Consider the following 20,443-nt stretch of genomic DNA (forward strand, 5'->3'; position numbering starts at 1 on the left):
ATGCTGCAGGTTTAAATATGGTGCTAGGAATCCTTCAGGCTTTGTGACAAAGCCATGCAGAAAAAAACGTGATGAAAAAATGCGACAAAGCTGCAACTTGTGCAAAGACCCTAAGGGTAAGTTCACACTGGGCGTTTTTGCTGCTTTTATTCCTGCAGCAAAACCTGATTTCTTGGCAGTGAAGAAGCTGCCTCAAAAACGGATGGATGGTGGGATGGATGGATGGATGGTGGGATGGGATGGTTGATGGGATGGATGGATGGATTACCTGAGGTACCCTCTTCACTGTCATTTTCCCACGATGAAGATTTCACCTCAGGTCAGGCTGGCAGCGAGCACAGACTCTGAGGTGATGTCACTGAGTCTGTGTTCGCTACTGGCAAGAACTCCTGTGACCTCAGCATTGTCATTTTCCCACGGAGCTGAGGTCACAGGAGTTCATGCCGGCTACGAGCACAGACTGAGTGACGTCACCGCTACTCACTGAGCCTGCGCCTGCTGCTTCTCATTCATTCCCCAGTAGTTTCCAGCCGGTAGCAGTCGCATTAGCACCACTCCCGGTTGTAAACTGATTAACCCCCTGAGATGAATATACGCCATGGGACTTGAGTATACGCCGGACAGGTATGGATATTGTTGGTTTATTATTTTAAGTTTTTTGTAGGCGAACGAGGGCTTCGATATTGGAATAGCAGTTTAATAAAGATGGGAAAAATGTGTAGTGTATTATTTCATTAAAAGACTTTATTCTTATTGTGTGTTTATTAACCCTTTTAGCAACCCTAGGATTAGTAATGGATAGGTGTCTTATTGACACCTCTCCATTACTAAGCCATTTAATGTCACCTAACAATAGCAAGGTAACATTAACCCCTCATTACCCCACTTGCACCACTACAGGGCAGTGGGAAGAACCGGGCAAAGCTCCAGAATAGGCGCATCTAATAGATGCACCTTTTCTTGGCAGCTGTGGGCTGCTATTTTTAGGCTGTGGGGGGCCAAGATCAGTGGCCCCTTACCAGCCTGAGAATATCAGCCCTCAGCTGTGAGCTTTAGTCAGGTTGGTTGTCAAAAATGGGGGGGACCCACGCCGTTTTCTTAAAATCATTTATTTAAATAATAATAAAAAAATTAAAAAACACCGTGGGGACTCCTATTCTTGAGAACCAACCTTGCTGAAGCTGACAGCTGTGGGTTGCAGCCCCCAGCTGTAAGTTTCGTCTGGTTGGTTCAATAAATAAGGGTGATCCCACGCTGTTTTTTTTTTTTTTTTATATGCAGCGCATTAGCAGCAGATGAATACTCCCATCCGCCGCTCCAGCTCTCACTGCAATTAGCAGCTGTAGGTGCCAAATGATGGGAGCAGTAGTCCCATCATCTGGTAAACCTCTGATCACAGCTGCAGGCTCCTGCTGTCTTTTGACAGCGTGGGAACCGCGGCTCTCTGACCGGCGAGGATGATTTCCCTGCTGATCAGAAGCGGTGTTTGCCGCTCTGTCATGCATATGACAGCGTGTCAAACACTATTGTATTGACCCGAACCCCATTCATTCAAGTGAATGGGGTTTGGGTCCGATCTGCTGGATGACAGACTGAATGGAATCATCATTCAGCCTGCCATCTAGATGTAGCAGACCCGAGTGATGTCACATCCGGCTGTCCTTGACTTTTCTGCAGCAAATACGCTGCAAGAAAAGTCAACCAGCGTATTTGCAGTGTTTTTTTCACCATCCATTCAAGTCAATGGGTGAAAAATGCTGAAAGAAGTGACATGCTGTATGTCTAAAATACGCTGCAAAGCACAAAATCCTGATCACAAAAAAAACCCACTGTTTATGAGATTTCTGAAATCTCAAAGGCTTTGCTGCTAATGAAAAAAGCAGCTGAAAATTAGCATAAAAAACACAGCAAAAAAACGCTGCAAAAATGCCCTGTGTGAACTTACCCTAATAGTTATTGGTGTTTTCATACAGATCATCTGGACCCTCAGGATTTAGGGATCAGATGTGACTGCAACCCCTGCACCTGCAACCCCTGCATACACAATGTCTGTGTATGTACAGTATATACCATTGTGCACTTGTTTTAACATTTACTATGTGCAAATGCACATACAGTGGCATGTAAAAGTTTGGGCACCCCTGGTCAAAATGACTGATATTGTGAACTGTTAAGCAAGTTGAAGATGACAATCTCTAAAAGGCCTCGAGTTAAAAATTACACATTTCCTTTGTATTTTAGGCCCCCAAATATATTTTCATCTTTTACATTTTAAAAATTACAAAAATGAAAATGAACCGATGCAAAAGTTTCGTCCCCCTGCATGGTTAGTACTTAGTAAGTAGCACCCCGTTTTGCAGGTGTCGCAGCTTGTATATTCTTTTGTAGCCAGACAAGAGTCTTTCAATTCTTGTTTGAGGGATTTTCATTCATTCTTCCTAAGAAAATTCTTCCAGTTGTGTGAGATTCCTGGGTCATCTTGCATGCACTGCTATTTTGAGGTCTAGCAACATATTTTTAACTAGATTATGGCCCGATGCTATCGCATCGGGAGGATGCGATAGCATCACACCTCTTGCCATGTTAACCCTCAACACACACACTCCTCAACACACACTCCTCTCACCTTTCACCATCTCCACTCACGTCCACTCACTCCTTCACTCCACATACGACCCCTTCTCTCACTCCGTCTCTCTTACTCACGCCGTCATCGCCGCTGCTCCACGATCCCCGACATCTTCTTCCGCCGGCGCCATCCTGGATCCAGACGTCCTTCCACGCCGGCGACATGTTCTTGCGGCGACGCCATCTTGAGTATCGTGAAATCCCGCGATACTCAAGATGGCGTCGCCGGAAGAACATGTCGCCGGCGTGGACGACGTCGGGATCCAAAATGGCGTCGGCGAAATCTCGCGAGTTTTCGCCGACGCCATTTTGGATCCAGACGTCGTCCTCGCTGGCGACATGTTCTTGCGGCGACGCCATCTTGAGTATTGCGGGATTTTGTCGATCCAAAATGGCATCGCCGCAAGAACATGTCGCCGGCGTGGATGCCGTCGGGATCCAAAATGGCGTCGGCGAAATCTCGCGAGATTTCACGATACTCAAGATTGCGTCGCCGCAAGAACATGTCGCCGGCGTGGAGGACGTCTGGATCCAGGATGGCGCTGGCAGAAGATGATGTCGGGGATCGTGGATCAGCGGCGATGACGGCGTGAGTATGAGAGACGGAGTGAGAGAAGGGGTCATATGTGGAGTGAAAGAGTGAGTGGAGATGGTGAAAGGTGAGAGGAGTGTGTGTTGAGGAGTGTGTGTGTTGAGGGTTAACATGGAAAGAGGTGTGCGGTGACGTCACCGGTTACAACTGGACGGAAGTTGTTGCAATCGGAAGCTGCTTAGGGCATTTATTATTATAGATTAGATTATGGCCCGATGCTATCGCATCGGGAGGATGCGATAGCATCACACCTCTTACCATGTTAACCCTCAACACACACACTCCTCAACACACACTCCTCTCACCTTTCACCATCTCCACTCACGTCCACTCACTCCTTCACTCCACATACGACCCCTTCTCTCACTCCGTCTCTCATACTCACGCCGTCATCGCCGCTGCTCCAAGATCCCCGACATCTTCCGCCGGCGCCATCCTGGATCCAGACGTCCTTCCACGCCGGCGACATGTTCTTGCGGCGACGCCATCTTGAGTATCGTGAAATCCCGCGATACTCAAGATGGCGTCGCCGGAAGAACATGTCGCCGGCGTGGACGACGTCGGGATCCAAAATGGCGTCGGCGAAATCTCGCGGGTTTTCGCCGACGCCATTTTGGATCCCGACGTCGTCCTCGCCGGCGACATGTTCTTGCGGCGACGCCATCTTGAGTATTGCGGGATTTCGCCGATCCAAAATGGCGTCGCCGCAAGAACATGTCGCCGGCGTGGAGGACGTCTGGATCCAGGATGGCGCCGGCGGAAGAAGATGTCAGGGATCGTGGATCAGCGGCGATGACGGCGTGAGTATGAGAGACGGAGTGAGAGAAGGGGTCGTATGTGGAGTGGAAGAGTGAGTGGACGTGAGTGGAGATGGTGAAAGGTGAGAGGAGTGTGTGTGTTGAGGAGGAGTGGTGTGTTGAGGGTTAACATGGAAAGAGGTGTGCGGTGACGTCACCGGTTACAACTGGACGGAAGTTGTTACAACCGGAAGCTGCTTAGGGCATTTATTATTATAGATGATGTTCAGATCAGGGAACTGTGAGGGCCATTGTGAAACTTTCAGCTTGCACCTTTTGAGGTAGTCTATTTCAGATTTTGATGGGTGTTTAGAATCTATATCCATTTGTAGAAGTCATCCTTTTTTCAACTTCAGCTTTTTTTTTTTAACAGATGTGTTATGAAGGCATCAAGAATTTGTTGAAATTTCATTGAATCCATTCTTCCCTCTACCCGTGAAATATTCCCCGTGTCATTGGCTGCAACACGGATGTTCTTTTGCATACTTCTGACCCTGAATTTTAGGGTGAGGATGCAGGAGAGGTTTTCTTCTGGTGACTCTTCCATGAAGGCCATATTTGTGCAGGTGTTTCTGAACAGTAGTGCAATGTACCACATATCCAAAGTCTGCTAAAACTTTCTAAAGTTCTTTTACAGTCAAGCGGGGGTTCTAGCCTCTCTAGCTATCGTGCAAGCAGCTCTCACTGAAATTTTGCTTGGTCTTCAAGGCCTTATCTTGATCTCCACTGTTCCTGTTAACTGTCATTTCTAAATTACTAATAATAACAACTAAGGAAAGGGCAACTTGCAAAGTGGTTTCTATCTTCTTATAGCCTTCTCCTGCTTTATGGACCTACACCAGTGCTAGGCAGCTGCTTGGAAGAACTTATGGATGCTGTTTTTTTGGCACAAGGTTGGAGGAGGCTGGGTTTTTCTAAAGCCCGGAAATTTGCATCACCTTGCCTTTCCTAAATTGATAACAAGCCATATCCGAAACAGGCTAATTAAGGTCTGAAACATTGATCAATATTATCTGAGAAAACAAATATCCAGGGGTGCCCAAACTTTTGCATGGATCCATCTTCCTTTTTGTCATTTTTAAAATGTAAAACCTTTTTTTTGCTGTCTAAAATCCAAAGGAAATGTCATCTTTAACTTTAGGCCTTTTAGAGATCATTTTCCCATGACAGCACCACCATAAAGGGTATCTGCCCACCAGGACAGGAAACCTACTGATTAAAAAGGCGGTACCTCTCCTTCGCATCAATTCAGTTTCCTGTCCTCGTGGGAACCTACAGATGAAGCGGTACACTCACCCGGGAGGATGTCCGGGAGCGTAGGATGAGGTAACGCCGACCGGGAGGTAGGTGCAACGCCGTGCAGGCTAAGACCTTCGATGAAAGTCTCTTAGCCGACACGGGCTGCGTGCGCTAGAGGTTGCAGGAGAGCCCCAGCGATGTGCTCCGGGACCCACAGTCGGAGGTGCTGGGGGAAACCGGCGTGGCCTGGAGCTGAGTGCACTAGAAAGTGAGGCTGCCCAGGTCTGCGCACGCACGGGATGCAGGAGGATTTCCGGCACGTCCCGTGATGTAGCACGACGGGGACTTCTGCGGCCGTCCAGGTCTGCGCATGCACAGGGCTAGAAAAACCCCTGCACAGAGCGTGCCGGGTTTGAAAGTTCAGGAGACAAGGGGGCGGGGCCACCCTGTATTTAAGGGGAAGTGCCCAGGAAGATGGTGGCTTTTTCGGTAGCATCCGAATCATGGTGAGCTACAGATGCCGCAGCAGCAGCCACCACCACTGCCACCACTAACTTCTTTGCTGCAGTCGACACAGGAGCCTTTTCAGCGCCACCAACAGCAATGGCAATCGTACAAGCCGCAGGACCAGCCTAAAGGGCAAGGCAGGTCATGAGCCCAGCGCCAGGGGGAGACATTCTTCAGAACCAGCTCAGCCTCAGTCTTCGGTACTGTAGACTGATCAACTGATTGGTGAGTAATGTATGTGAAAGTGCATCATATTAAAACAGGCCCCCCTTTCTCTGTGCATTCCTTTACTAGCCAAGGCCTCTGAAGCGTAGTTCCAAGCAGAACAATAGGGAGTGTGCCCTGTGCATGGAGGATCTACCCAGCACTTATCATAAGAAACTCTGCGCTAGGTGTATACTGCAGACGATCTCGGAAGAAACCACCGCGTTTGCTATGGACCTAAAAGCCATCATTTGATCGGAGGTGCAGGAGTCCTTAAAACACCTGATGGGGCAAAGAGAGGAGGGGAAGCCAGAACATCTGTCGTCAGAGTCTGAAGTCGGGATCCCTTGGACAAGAAGTCAGAGATCTTCCTAAAGCAAGCCTGTGAGTCATCGGCAGGCTCGCTAAAGCTTGCGATAGCAGCAACCTGCACGGCAAGATCAATGATGGCATGGCTACAGCAGCTTGGCGACCATCTAAGAGACAACACCCCATGAAAAAAGATTCTGGCAGATCTTCCGCTGTTGCAGGGAGCAGCTTCCTTTTTAGCCGACACCTCGGCCAACTCTGTTAGGTTAGCAGCAAAGATCAACAAACCTCTCTAATGCTGCCTGTAGAGCCCTATGGCTCAAAAACTGGCCGGGGAATGCTCAGTTCAAGACTAGGCTGTGCTCTATCCCGTATGAAGGGAAATATCTTTTTGGTCAAGCTCTGAGCTATATTCTCGATAAGACAGCAGGCTAGCAAAAAGGTTTCTCTAGTGTGTCCCGTCCTCAGTTTAAAAGTTCCTTTCGTAAGAGAAAGTATAGCAGCAGTAGACCCGCCAAGGAACAGGGCGACTGGAGGGATAAGAAACCGAAGAGCAAGGGTTTCATGTTTGGAGGTCCCTTGTCGAGGACCCGAAAATTCTCCAAGTGATAGGTAGTCCCAGGTAGGAGGAAGGCTGTCTCACTTCCAAACTGCCTGGGAGGAAATCTCGGCCAGTGCCTGGGTACGCAATATAATAAGATCAGGGCTGAGACTAGAGTTCATATCCACCCCCAGGTGCAGCTTCAGGATCTCGTCCCCCAGATCCTGGAAAGAACAACAAGCCCTGAAAGTGTAAGTGTTGCTCCTACTTCAAAAGAGGGTGCTGGTCGAGGTCAGCAGCAGGGGAGGAAGTTTTATTCTCCCCTGTTTCTAATAAGGAACCCTGACCAGTCGTTCAGGACTATTATCAGTCTGAAAGGCCTCAACAAGTTTCTGGTCTACAGACCATTCAAGATGGAGTCAATAAGACAGGGATAAAGATCTTGTTCCTGGGCTGTTATGAGTCTTGAATTTAAAGGATGCATATTACCATGTCTCCATTTATCAGGAAGACCAGCAATTCCAAAGGGTAGCGGTATATGTAAACCGACAACTCAGACATTTCCAGTACAATGCCCTGCCCTTTGGTCTGTCCATGGCCCCGAGAATCTTCACCAAGATTGTTCTGGAGGTGACAGCACATTTGCGGGAAAAGAATGTGTTAGTAGTTAGTGCCTTATCTAGACGATTTTTTAGTGATCGGCAGAACACGACACGAATACAGTTCTCAACTGAATCTCATCCGAGCCATTATGTCCAAGCTTGGTTGGATGATAAATACTGAATAGTTGAAGCTGCAGCCCGTGAAGGTACAATCCTTCTTGGGACTTATTTTGGACTCACAGAGGCAGGTTTGCCTCCTACCAGAGAAATAGACAGGATTATAACCCTAGTGTCAGCGGTAGTGTTCAACCCGGTCATGTCTCTGAGGAAAGCCATGTCCCTTCTAGGATCCATGACATCATGCATTCCGGCAGTGCAGTGGGCCCAGTGTCATTCCAGGACCTTACTGCAGGATGTCCTAGAGGGGGAAAGGAAGCTTGTGGGATGTCTAGAGGGAAAGATTATGCTCTCCCAGGAAGCAGTAGACTCCATTACTTGGTGGCTGGATCCAGGGAATCTATCGCTGGGTGTGCCATGGTCCCTCCAAATATTGAATGTGATAGTGACAGACGCAAGCACGGAAGGATGGGGCGCACATCTCAGGAGCCATATAATTCAGGGAATCTGGTCAGAGGCAGAAGCAGGTCATTCCTCATACTACAGGGAACTGCTAGCAATAAAAAACGAAGTGATAGAATTCCTTCCCCATTTGGAAGGGAGCCACGTTCGAATAATGTCGGACAATCAAACTTCTGTAGCGTATATCAATTACCAGGGTGGGTTACAAGATCCCAGCTAGCTCGGGAAATTCTTCAGGTTAGGGATGAACATCGGCTGCAGATATCTGCCCTACACATAAAGGGGAAGGAGAACGAGGAAGCAGATTTCCTCAGCCTGACAACCTTAAGGCTGTGTGCACACGTAGCGTTTTTTTTGCGGCGGTTTTTAACGTGCGATTTTGCCGCAAAAAAAAGCATCCCATGCAATCCTATGGCATTCCGCACATGCTGTGCTAATGCTGCGTATTTTTCCGCGGCGGAGTCGCCTCGCGGAAAAATACACAGCAGGCTCAATCTTTGTGTGGAATCGCGGAGAGTCCGCACACATAGGAAAGCATTGATCCGCTTACTTTCCACATGTGGCTATGCCCACCATGCGCAAAGTAAGCAGATCATGTGCGGATGGTACCCAGGGTCTGGAGGAGAGGAGATTCTCCTCCAGGCTCTGGGTACTATATACCTGTAAAAAATAGAATTAAAATAGGTGAGGTATATGGGAGTCTATATCTATGTTATAGTAATTTTCCTATTAGGGTATATGGGCACTAGCTGTTTGATTATTAAGCATCATAACTTTTAGCATACCCATATTTATCCTACCTATGCGCCGTGCGCATTTATTTCTACTTGCCTACACCGAATTTTTGCAAATATAGGTAAACATCTTTTGTTGTGGAGGACTCGGTCCATATGCCTTTACATACTGTGTGACCACCTGTTGTGTGCAATTTTCCTGCCCCCTGTATTGTAGTGGATGTGTTTTTAACTATTTGTAGCTAATAAAGATATTTTTTATGGGATTCTATGACTGCTTCTAGTTTTTTCTTAAGAAAGAACAGGAAGACAGAGGTCTTCTGTTCCCTGAACCCAAGAGAAAGTCCATACACAGTAGACGCACTGCAGATCCCTTGGGATTTCTGGCTTTCTTATGCATTTTCCCCATTAATGTTGATTCCGGTAGTTCTGAGGAAGATTTGGGAGGAAGGAACAGATGTCATCCTAATTGCTCCTTTTTGGCCCAAGAGACTATGGTTCTTTTGGATGAGAATGATGTCCTTGGCAGATCCCTGGATTCTCCCGGATGTTCCAGGTCTCCTCATGCAGGGCCCAGTGACACAAACTCAGAATTTAGGTCTACATCTGACGGCCTGGGTTTTGAGAGGGTGCTGCTCACAGAGGGGGTTCTCTTCAGCCTTCGTAGCTACTCTGATGCAGAGTAGGAAGCCTATAACAACTAGGATTTATATGGGCTAAGTTTTTGGCTTTCTCAGGACAGTCTTTTGGAGATACAGTCCCAATCAGAGATATTTTAGAGTTCCTTTAGAGGGCTATGGAGATGGGCCTGGCCACCAGCACCCTTAAGGTGCAGTTATCCGCCCTAGGGGCCTTATACAACTATAACCTGGTGGCGGATAGATGGGTGGTTAGGTTCATTAAAGCATTCCAGAGGTCTAGACCTATTGCAGCTCCAAAAATGCCTCCGTGGGATTTAAATTTAGTCCTGGAAGCCTTAGGGCGGGGTCACACTGCGTTATAGGCAGTTCGTTGGCGGACTGCGTTACACAGTGGTATAACGCGGTGTAACGCAGTCCGTTAAGGCCGCCATTGAGCTCCATTGTCGGGCGCATCGCGACGCATGCAGTAAAGTGGCACTTGTTCGCGATGTGCCGTCATTTGCTGACGGAGCCTCGGGCGCGGCCTGCAGCGTTTGAGGCTCCGTCACCGCTAGCGTAGATGAATTATCTGTGCTAGCACAGATGATTCATCTGTGCTAGCGTTTATAGCATAACGCGATTGTGTTATGCTATACCGTTAGCAGCCCGTCAACGCTATGCGTTGAACGGGCTGCTAAACGTGATGTGAACCTGGCCTTAACAAGATCGCCCTTGGAGCCCATACATGAGGTGCCAGATAAGATACTAGAACTGAAAACGAAAATCCTAGTAGCCCTGACATCAGCCCTTAGGGTTAGTGATCTGCAAGCCCTATCTGTTAATCCTCCTTTTATGCAGGTATTAGGAGATAGAGTGGTGTTAAGGCCAGATAAAGCATATCTCCCCAAACTGGCCTCAACGTTTCATAGTAGTCAAGAGGTAGTTCTTCGCTCCTTCTATAGTGAACCAAAGACTGCAGAGGAGCAAAAACTTCACACATTAGATGTCAGGATGGTCTTGATGCAGTACTTAGACAGAACTAGGCAATGGAGGAAGGATGAGGCATTATAGGTGTAATTCCAGGCAATCAGGAAGGGGTGTGGTGTTACAAGGGGCACCATAGCTAGGTGCATAAGAGACGCCATTAGCTTAGCTTACACCTCTAGTAATAGACCGGTTCCTGGAAATCTGAAAGCCCATTCCACCAGGGCTAAGGCGACCTCCTAGGCTGAGAGAGCGGAGGTATCCATCGACAAGATATGTAAGGCTGCCACATGGTCTTCCCCTCCACCTTCTATACACCCTATCGCCTCAAGCTGTCCTGCTCTGTTGACCTATCCTTTGGGAGGAAGGTATTGCAAGCGGTGATCCCTCCCTAGGGTGCTTTGATGTATTTAAATCTCTCAGGTGGTGCTGTCATGGGAGAAGGGAAAAAATCTTAGTTACATACCGGTAACAGGATTTTAACAGAGCCCATGACAGCACCATTATATTCCCTCCCCGCTTTGTCACTTGTGGTGTGAACTTTTATGGGTGTTGAGAAAAACGTATTTGATGACGATTGTGTCACTAACTGTCTGGAGGTCCTCTCGTTCTCTGAAACCCAACTGATGCGGAGGAGAGGTACCGCCTTTATATTTAGTAGGTTTCCTGTCCTGGTGGGCAGTTACCCTCTCTCTCAAGTGGTGCTGTCATGGGCTCTGTAAAATCCCATTACCGGTAAGTAACTAAGATTTTTAATCTTCATCTTGCTTAACTGTTCACAATAACAGTCATTTTGACCAGGAGTGCCCAAACATTTACATGCCACTGTAACTGTGTTTATTGTATCACAATTATACTTATGGGACTTTTCTTTTGGACCTTTCTTATTTAACAATATGCCCTTCCCTGTTTTTCTTTGCATAGACTTAGCTAGGCTTTTTTTGTGTGTTTTTCATATTTGTTGGATTAATAAAAATTTTTTTTTTAAGGATTTTCTGGTCCTACACGTTTGTCTGGATGTTGTATCACTGTAGTGATCGGCTTTCTAACAATGCCTCGACACTGACTGACAGCCGACTCTACAGTCCATCAGTGCTAAACAGTCAGTCAGTGCTGGGGAGTTGTTACAATGCCGTTCACTATGTAGTGAGCAGAGACTGAAGCCGCTCCTTTACTACTGAAAGCTTGAGACTACTGGAAGGAATTAAGTTCATCTCCTCCTGGCAGTCTGGCTGTCAATGCTGTGGCCCCATGGCTTCAGAATGCTATTAACCTGCAGAGTAACCCCATATCTGCAGGTTAATAGCGTTTTTCCACATGACTGGCTCCCTTTAATTGATTGCAGCTTTTTCAGAATTTGGCACAATTTTACTTTAGGTGTATTTTTATAGTACGCCGGTGTTTTGGCTGAACTTTTGCCCCATTTTGCAAAACGTGCTACTTTTGGCACCAAAAAGTCACAAAACAAGACTGAAATAAAAGGCCAGTTTTGATTTTGCGCTAAATTTATGATTTCCCTGCATCGTGCAATGTATTTGCCCATCTGATTCATGGGTAGCACCCCACTTGAGCTGATTGAAGCCTACGAGCGTAGAATTGCCTGTCAAGGCCATATAAACCTATGAATGGGAGGTTTATATGATAAGGTAGCAAGTTATGCCATAATTTTTTAATTACTGTAAAACAATATTGCAGTTTTACCGCAGTGAAAAAAGCATCATGAAAGATACTTATTTATCAGGCGTAAAGAGTATTAATTACTTGTTCTTCCCATCATAATGGCTCAATGTGATGTTTGGATACTGTAACACTCTACATTCTCTATAGGAAACCCATTCTTATAGCCACGGAAAATGAGTTAAGATAAAGAACACTGTATTGGTAATACATGATCAGCCATGACCAAAGTGTAAAATGAGGGATTAGTGTAAAGCAGTTTCAGAAATGAATGCATTAATCTTATTGATTACTCACTCCTGCCGTGTTTGTATAGAAATCCACCATTTGTTTTCCTAATTTCTTAAATTAGTTTAATATACACACGTTGGTACCCCTTGTTTAATGACAGAAAAACCCACAATGGTGACAGAAATAACTTGAATCTGACAAAAGTAATAACTAAAAAATCTATGATAATCTACATATATAATCACCAGTTGGCCGCTGTCACCGAATCCCATAATGCACCATGGCAGTGCCACTTGCTGAATACAGTACAGCAGCACAGCCAGAAGTCAGACTCCGCCCACATATGTCACATGGTCCTGACATCACAGGTCCTTCAGCCCAGCTGCCATCAATGGTACTGAGGCTTGGAACGCAGACAGGAAGTTTTAAGATCCCCTCAGACACCTTCCTCCTAGGCGTGCGGTGTGGGTAGGAGGTGGGCAGGGTGGCAGCAGTGCCTGCTGCAGTGTGGGCAGCAATGACCTTCCTGTCTTCGTCCAGTAGTGATCTGCAGAGCAGCGCCTGGCAGTGTGCAGTGTATGGGAGACTCTGGGGGGAGAGTGCTGCTCCTGCTGCTGGGACGATTACAGCAGGAGAACTGACATGAGCTGGAGGCTGGCTGCTGATGAGCTCACCCACAGTACCTACAGCCCTGGAGTCTTACACTGGCATGGATGCCAACATGCAGATATCAGTATGGAAACCTACACCTCCATGAGGAGAGCAGTCAAGGTTCTCTGCAGAGGAGTCCTGCTTCCTGCTTTCCATCGCAGGAGATGGTGCTGCAGCATCAGACATTAAAGAAGTACTCCAATTTGAATGTCTTCTACATATATAATCACCAGTTGGCCCCTGTCACCGAATCCCATAAGGCACCGCGGCAGTGTCACTTGCGCAGGCGCAGTTCGTGGCCGTAAAGCCACGAACTGTGCCTTTGCAAGTGACATTCACGTTACTGCTATTCCCTCACATGCGCAGTTATTGCGCCTGCATGGGGAATAGCGGTGACGTGTATGTTTCAGGGCACTCCCGATGAGATAATATTGGGCCTATTTCTAATGAACAAGTAAAAGTCAGACATTGCTTTTCGACCATGCTTCCACAGAATTAAAAATAAAAAATAAAACTCATGAATTAGGCCTGGACAGAAATGATGGTACCCCTGAAAATAATGTGACAAAAGGGACATGTTAAATCAAGGTGTGCCCACTAATTAGCATCACGGCTGTCTACAATCTTGGAATCAGTGAGTGGGCCTGTATATAGGGCTACAGATACTCACTGTGCTGTTTGGTGACATGGTGTGTATCACACTCAACATGGACCAGAGGATGCAAAGGAAAGAGTTGTCTCAGGAGATTAGAAAGAAAATTATAGACAAACATGTTAAAGGTAAAAGTTATAAGACCATCTCCAAGCAGCTTGATATTCCTGTGACTACAGTTGCACATATTATTCAGAAATTTAAGCTTCATGGGACTGTAGCCAACCTCCCTGGATGTGGAAAATTGATGACAAATCAAAGAGACAGATAATAAGAATGGTAACAAAAGGGCCCAGAAAAATTTCTAGATAGATTAAAGGTGAACTTCAAGCTCAAGGAACATCAGTGTCAGATTGCATCATCTTTCGTTATATGAGCCAAAGTGGACTTCATGGGAGACGACCAAAGAGGACACCATTGTTGACAAAAAAATCATAAAAAATCCAGACTGGAATTTGCCAAACTACATGATGACAAGCCACAAAACTTCTGGGAGAATGTGCTATGGACAGATGAGACAAATTGAACTTTTTGGCAAGGCACATCAGCTTTATGTTCACAGATGGAAAAAGAAAAGACCCTACTGTGAAACATGGAGGAGGCTCTGAGATGTTCTGGGGCTGCTTTGCTGCATCTGGCACAGGGTGTCTTGAATCTGTGCAGGGCACAATGAAATCTCAAGACTTTCAAGGGATTTTGGAGAGAAATGTGCTGTCCAGTGTCAGAAAGCTTGGTCTCCGTCGCAGGTCATGGGTCTTGCAACAGGATAATGACCCAAAACACACAGCTAAAAACACCCAAGAATGGCTAAGAGGAAAATATTGGACTATTCTTAAGTGTACTTCTGTGAGCCCTGACCGACAGGAGCAGTTTGCTCTTGAGGAGTGGGCCAAAATACCTGTCGAGAGGTGTAGAAGTCTCATTGACAGTTACAGGAATCGTTTGATTGCAGTGATTGCCTCAAAAGATTGTGCAACAAAATATTAAGGGTACCATCATTTCTGTCCAGGCCTATTTCATGAGTTTTATTTTTTTTTTTTTAATTCTGTGGAAGCATGGTTGGAAAGCAATGTCTGACTTTCATTTGTTCATTTTCATAGATTTTTTAGTTATTACTTTTGTCAGATTCAAGTTATTTCTGTGACCATTGTGGGTTTTTCTGTCATTAAATGAGGGGTACTAACAATTTTGACCACGTGTGTATCTGGGAAATGCTGAAGGTTTTCTGCAGCATGTCTTCAACCTTGTGGATTTTTTTTTTTTTACAGCATGCCGTATACAACGAATTGGTTTTAAATCTTACTAACATACATTGCATCATTTATTAGGTTGAAAACAATAAAGTAAGTAGGTCAGCTCACCAATATACTCCAGCAGGTGCACGGAAATCCATCCTGATCCTCATGTGGCGAATCAAAATTTAAAAAGATTTGTTTGTTATTACAAAATTGCTAAAATAGCACGGCACTAGGGCTAATACATGGGGAAAAACGGAGAGCTGAAGCAACGCGTTTCAACCACAAATGAGCTTTTTGACTCTCGGTGTGCATACCTGAAAAATATACATATCCATGCATCCCTCCATCCATCAGGTCCATGAATCCGGAACCCATTAAAAGGAATATTGTGAACAAAAAAGAAAAAAGCACATTAAATATCAACATTACTCCCAGATCAAAACTTCACATGATATAAATATGAATTTTTTACCTACCTCTGGGAAGATGAAGGTGCACATTTCTGAACATTTACATGATATTTCTAATAGCAAAAATATTTATCGCTATGTATCAGTGGCAGCTAAACATTTCATTACTACTGATGAGCGAACATGCTGGAACAAGCCGTTAGCAGAGCACGCTCAGGTGCTAACCGAGTGTCTTCGGCGTGCTCAAAAAATATGTTCAAATCCACGCTCCTGCATGTCTCGCGGCTGTTCGACAGCTGCAACACATGCAGGGATTGCCTAACAAACAGGCAATCCCCGCATGTTCGGTCATCGCTATTCATTACCTGTCATCAACGCAATAGACCTTTGTCATTGAGAAGGAGAAAGACAGTTTCCATGGAGGTGATATGAGAAGATTGTGTTTTGGATTTATAAGTAGGGAACTGGATTCCCTGACTGCTTGAAGAAAAGAAACAAGATCATGCTCCACTATTAATGTTTTGATCTTTTTTTTGTTATCTGCTCTGAATCAAATTTATATCATTTGAAGTTTTGATCTGGAATAATGTTTATACTTAATGTCTGTTTTTTCTTTTTTGTTCAGGTTATTATTTTTAATGGGTTTGAGATTTATTGATTTGTTTGTTTGTCACGTGATGTTGGTTTAGTGTCATGGTTGGATCACCTCTGTATACAGTATATATAGTTCATGTATGTGCACTGACTGTCTAGTTGTGACAAAGACCACAGTTGCAGTTGAAACGCTTTTTCTGTTTTGTTTTGTTTTTTACATGTATTATCCCTCGCGCCGTGCTATTTTAGCAATTTTGTAATAAAGAGCAAATATTTTTAAACTTTACTGTAGAACTGGAACCTTTTTTCTTTCATTCATCATTTATTTGGTGCATATTCTAAATTTGCATGATTGTTTAAAGCAGTTGTCCCAGTTGTCTTTCAGAAATATTTTTTTCTCCTATAAGCTCCATATGAGCTTAATTCACCCTTCCTGGGTCCAACATGAAGTCTCCGCCTCGGCTCCTGGTGTCTGTCCCCTTTGCAGTACTTCTAGTAACTGAGCTGTCCACAGAGCTACTGAGCTCACTTATTCGCTGCACCAACACTGCACTCAATAACATACACTGGGAACAGTTGCGAAGACTCTGCACTGGACCATGGCACTGTGAATAAAGAACATGTTTTTTTTTTTTTTTGAGTTTACAACCAAACATTTTTGAAAGGAGAGAACTCCATTTAAGATCCTTAATCTTTGATTCTGAAAATCAAATCAAATATCAATACTAAATGACTTGATTTAATCAACAAGAGATGCCATTTTTATTTTATTAGGGTGAAGGGGAAAGTTTTACAGTTAAATACTGCATAAGACGAAACACAGACACTATAGACCGAAGGTTCTGCTTTGAGGTGGAAGCTGTCGAGAGGTAAGTTTAAATCTGTGTGCAATAATCGTTCAACTGTAGACCGTGCACCGGAATGGTCTCTCCCAGAATACAGCGGGCTGAGGACAAAGAACATGACCAGGCAGTTTGTTAAGGAACTAGTTTTTACTAACAACGAAAACTGCGTTAGGCTGTGTGCCCACGATGCGATTTTCAAGCGTTTTTGCCGCGATTTTCGGCGTGAAAACGTTTAAAAATCGTGTACAGAACGCCCCCCCATGCATTCCTATGGCATTCCGCACATGCTGTGCTAATGCTGCGCTTTTTTCCGCGGCGGAATCGCATCGCGGAAAAAATCATTCTTTTGTGCGGAATCGCAAAGAATTGCCGCGATTCCGCACCCATAGGAATGCATGAGAACCGCTTACTTCCCGCATGTAGCTATGCCCACCATGCGCAAAGTTAAGTGTCTCATGTGCGGTTGGTACCCACGGTGTGGAGGAGAGGAGACTGTCCTCCAGGCCCTGGGTGCCATACCCTTGTAAAAAAAAGAATAAAAAATCGGGGTATACTTACCTTCCGACGTCCCGCGCTGCCTTCCCGGGCCACAGCGTTCCCAGTAATGCCTTGCGGCAAGGTCCTGTGATGACGTAGTCTCGCGTGACTCTAGCAGTCTCGTGAGATCGCTATAGCAACGCGAGACCAACGTTATCACAGGTCTCGCAAGGCATCGCTGGGAACAGGAGCGTTGCTGAGACTGCGAGGGACGTCGGAAGAAAAAACTGCGCGATTTCTGGGAAGGAGTCCGGTTTTCAGTGTCCGGATTTAAATGCAACGTGGGCACATAGCCTTACCACGGAAACGCAAGAAAAGAAACAGTTAATATCACACACACCTAGCTTGGATCAGCTAGGACCCCTGCGCTGCACAACCGATAGGCACAGTATGTTCTATCGGGCATACTATAATTTGCCTGAATTGTGGTTCTGCCTAATGTGACCCAGAGCAAGGGTGTAATTAGATGAGTGCAAGAGCCGACCCTTGCGGCAGTGCAAAGCAGAGATTCACAAACATAACAATTCTCTAAAATTATAATTCTGTTATGCTATCTATACACAACCTCACCCACTGGGGGGAATATCTAGCTAAAGGTACTGTCACACTTAGCGATGCACCAGCGATCCCGACCAGCGATTTGACGTGGTCAGGATCGCTGGTGCATCGCTAAGTGGTCGCTAGTGAGCTGCCACACAGGCAGGTCTCACCAGCGACATCGCAGGGGTCGCTACTTACCTGTCAGACGAGGCGATCCTGACGTCCTCCCGCCCGCGTCCACGCGTCGCTCGTCGGCACCACAGGAAGCCCAGCAGGAAGCTGACGACGAGAAACGGTCCAGGCCGATCTCGTGTGATCAGCGATAGCCAGCGGGGGAGCGGTCGGAGGTAAGTATCAGACATAGCGATATCACTAGCAATATCGCTATAACGTCACAAAACCAGTGATGTTATAGCGATATTGCTAGCGATATCGCTTAGTGTGACAGGCCCTTAAGGGTCACACAGCCCTCTTAGCAAACAATGTCTCTATCTGTGAATTTAGGTTTTGGCGCCAAACTCTATCTAAAGTCTACGTGCACGCTCCCACCGGGATCCCTGAGCTCAGGACTTATCGGCCATTAACTGAACACAGAAGTGGCTGTCTAATCATCTGAACGGCCATTTAGCTGCGAGACCGTGGAGTGGATCCTGGGCTTGTCCCCTGACAGGCTATTCGAAGGCCATTCACGTCACAGCCGATGCTTTGGGTGGAATCTAACTCTGTATCCAACCGTAGTCGTCTCCCCAATGTGATTCTTCTTCTTTGACAGGAATCACACAGGAACAGTATCACGCTGCACACAACCGTTCTTCTTAACTCTCCTGTGCTCCTGTCACATCAGTCTCTTACTAACTGCCCTCCAAGATGGCCGCCTGCAACTCTCCGTCATCCTTCAGTTTTCCAACTGTCTCTGGGGGCGGCTCAAACTGGTTATCTCCCTGTGTGCTAACTGACATACAGGTGACAGTCATATGAATCTGCAAACTGCTGCCATCTAGTGGCTAAAACACCAGTAACATCTTTTAAGTTGACACAAGTAATCATATCTACTAAAACAGCTTTATAAGGGGTGTGGAGTGGGATTCTTCAGCCACCCCCTCACACAACCTCAGCATAACGTTTTAAAGCTGAAGCCAGCAAAGACGTTTTCCCACATAAGTTTTATGGTGTATCTTTGATATATCATACAGCTGTGACATGGGGTAATGCAGTCACTAACGAGACCCCAGAACCTTAAGACTTAGTACATACTGTATGTGGTCACCTCACTATTATATCTGTGGAAATGAATGAGGATTAAGGATATTGCAAATTTGAACACAACAAAGTTGGCTCTCAAAATAAATTTGACTTAATACACTTCCTAATAACCTGTAGTAAAGCATAGGCAACCCAATGTGAGCATTGTCATAAGGTTAAACTTTAGAATTTCCTTCAGATAAGCAGGGTGTGGGCTGTGTGGTCAGAATGTCAGCGGGGCCAAGATGTATGCTTAAATGTCCCTTTTGTTTCCTAACTAGTGATGAGCGAGTATACTCGTTACTCTATTTTTTCCGAGCATGCTCGGGTGATCTCCGAGTATTTGGATGTGCTCGGAGATTTAGCTTCTGTCCACATAGCTGCATGATTTGCGGCTGCTAGCCAGCCTGAATACTTGTGGGGATTGCCTGTTTGTTAGGAAATCATGCAGCTACGGTGACAGAAACTAAATCTCCGAGCACATCCAAATACTCGGAGATCACCCGAGCATGCTCGGAAAATCTCGAGTAACGAGTATACTCACTCATCACTAATCATAACCTATGACTGCCTGGGTTTCTCTTTCTACATCAACACTGTGGCCAGTGATTGGCAGCAGTGGTCACATACTGTAGATGCTAAATCACTGTTGCAGCCCTGTCTGAGCAGTAGAAAGGTGAGGCTACAGCCTTCAGTAAATGTAAACTTGGCCACATTTTTTAATGGAGCGTAACATCCCATCACTAATGCTCAATTAAACGCCTTCCTCGCACAATGTCATTGTGACGTCTTAATGTCAAGACAGCCGTGGGCTTACTGATGGCCTCCATAATTTCCATATTGGTATTCCTGTGAAGGTTTCACAGGTGATTGTTTAATTTTACAACATACTTTGTATACTGTGCAGGTGATCAAGCATGTTCACGTCCTATAGGTGTACCTAAGAATAGTTTACATTTTTCTTTCTAAGTGTTAAAATACCCCTAAAAGTTTAAATCCCTCCTTTTTTCATTACAATAATAAATATAATAAACTAGCTGAAGAGCCTGGCGTTTCGCGGGCATAGTAACTAACTACGGTTAGTTATAACAAATTATAATGATTATATCTATGTATATAAAGCTGAGTGTAGAGCCCCGCCCACTCCGCATTGCCACATTCACTATAATATCCCACATCATCCCGTCAGCCAGAGCCACCGGACTACTACCCCTAATATCCCACATCGTATCCCACATCAACCCATCAGCCAGAGCTACCGGATTACTACCACTAATATTCCACATCATCCCGTCAGCCTGAGCCACCGGACTACTACCCCTAATATCCCACATCAACCGGTCAGCCAGAGCTACCGGATTACTACCACTAATATCCCACATCCTCCGGTCAGCCAGAGCCACCGGATTACTGCCACTAATATCCCACATCATCCCGTCAAAGCCACCGGACTACTACCCCTAATATCCCACATTAACCCGTCAGCCAGA

General features: G+C 45.7%; 1 protein-coding gene across 2 annotated transcripts in view; it reads left to right on the forward strand.

The window, feature by feature from the left end:
* Positions 1 to 20,443, forward strand: part of ARHGAP10 (Rho GTPase activating protein 10) — a 421,521-nt gene that overhangs the window by 133,598 nt on the left and 267,480 nt on the right. For both annotated transcript variants that reach the window (XM_073576247.1, XM_073576246.1), the window contains one exon: positions 16,564 to 16,658. In XM_073576247.1, coding sequence (XP_073432348.1) covers positions 16,564 to 16,658 — 95 coding nt within the window. The remainder of the gene's footprint in view (positions 1 to 16,563; positions 16,659 to 20,443) is intronic.

Source organism: Dendrobates tinctorius, unplaced genomic scaffold (genome assembly GCF_039654945.1).
Source record: "Dendrobates tinctorius isolate UK_male_01 unplaced genomic scaffold, ASM3965494v1 ptg000008l, whole genome shotgun sequence".
Lineage (NCBI taxonomy): Eukaryota > Metazoa > Chordata > Amphibia > Anura > Dendrobatidae > Dendrobates > Dendrobates tinctorius.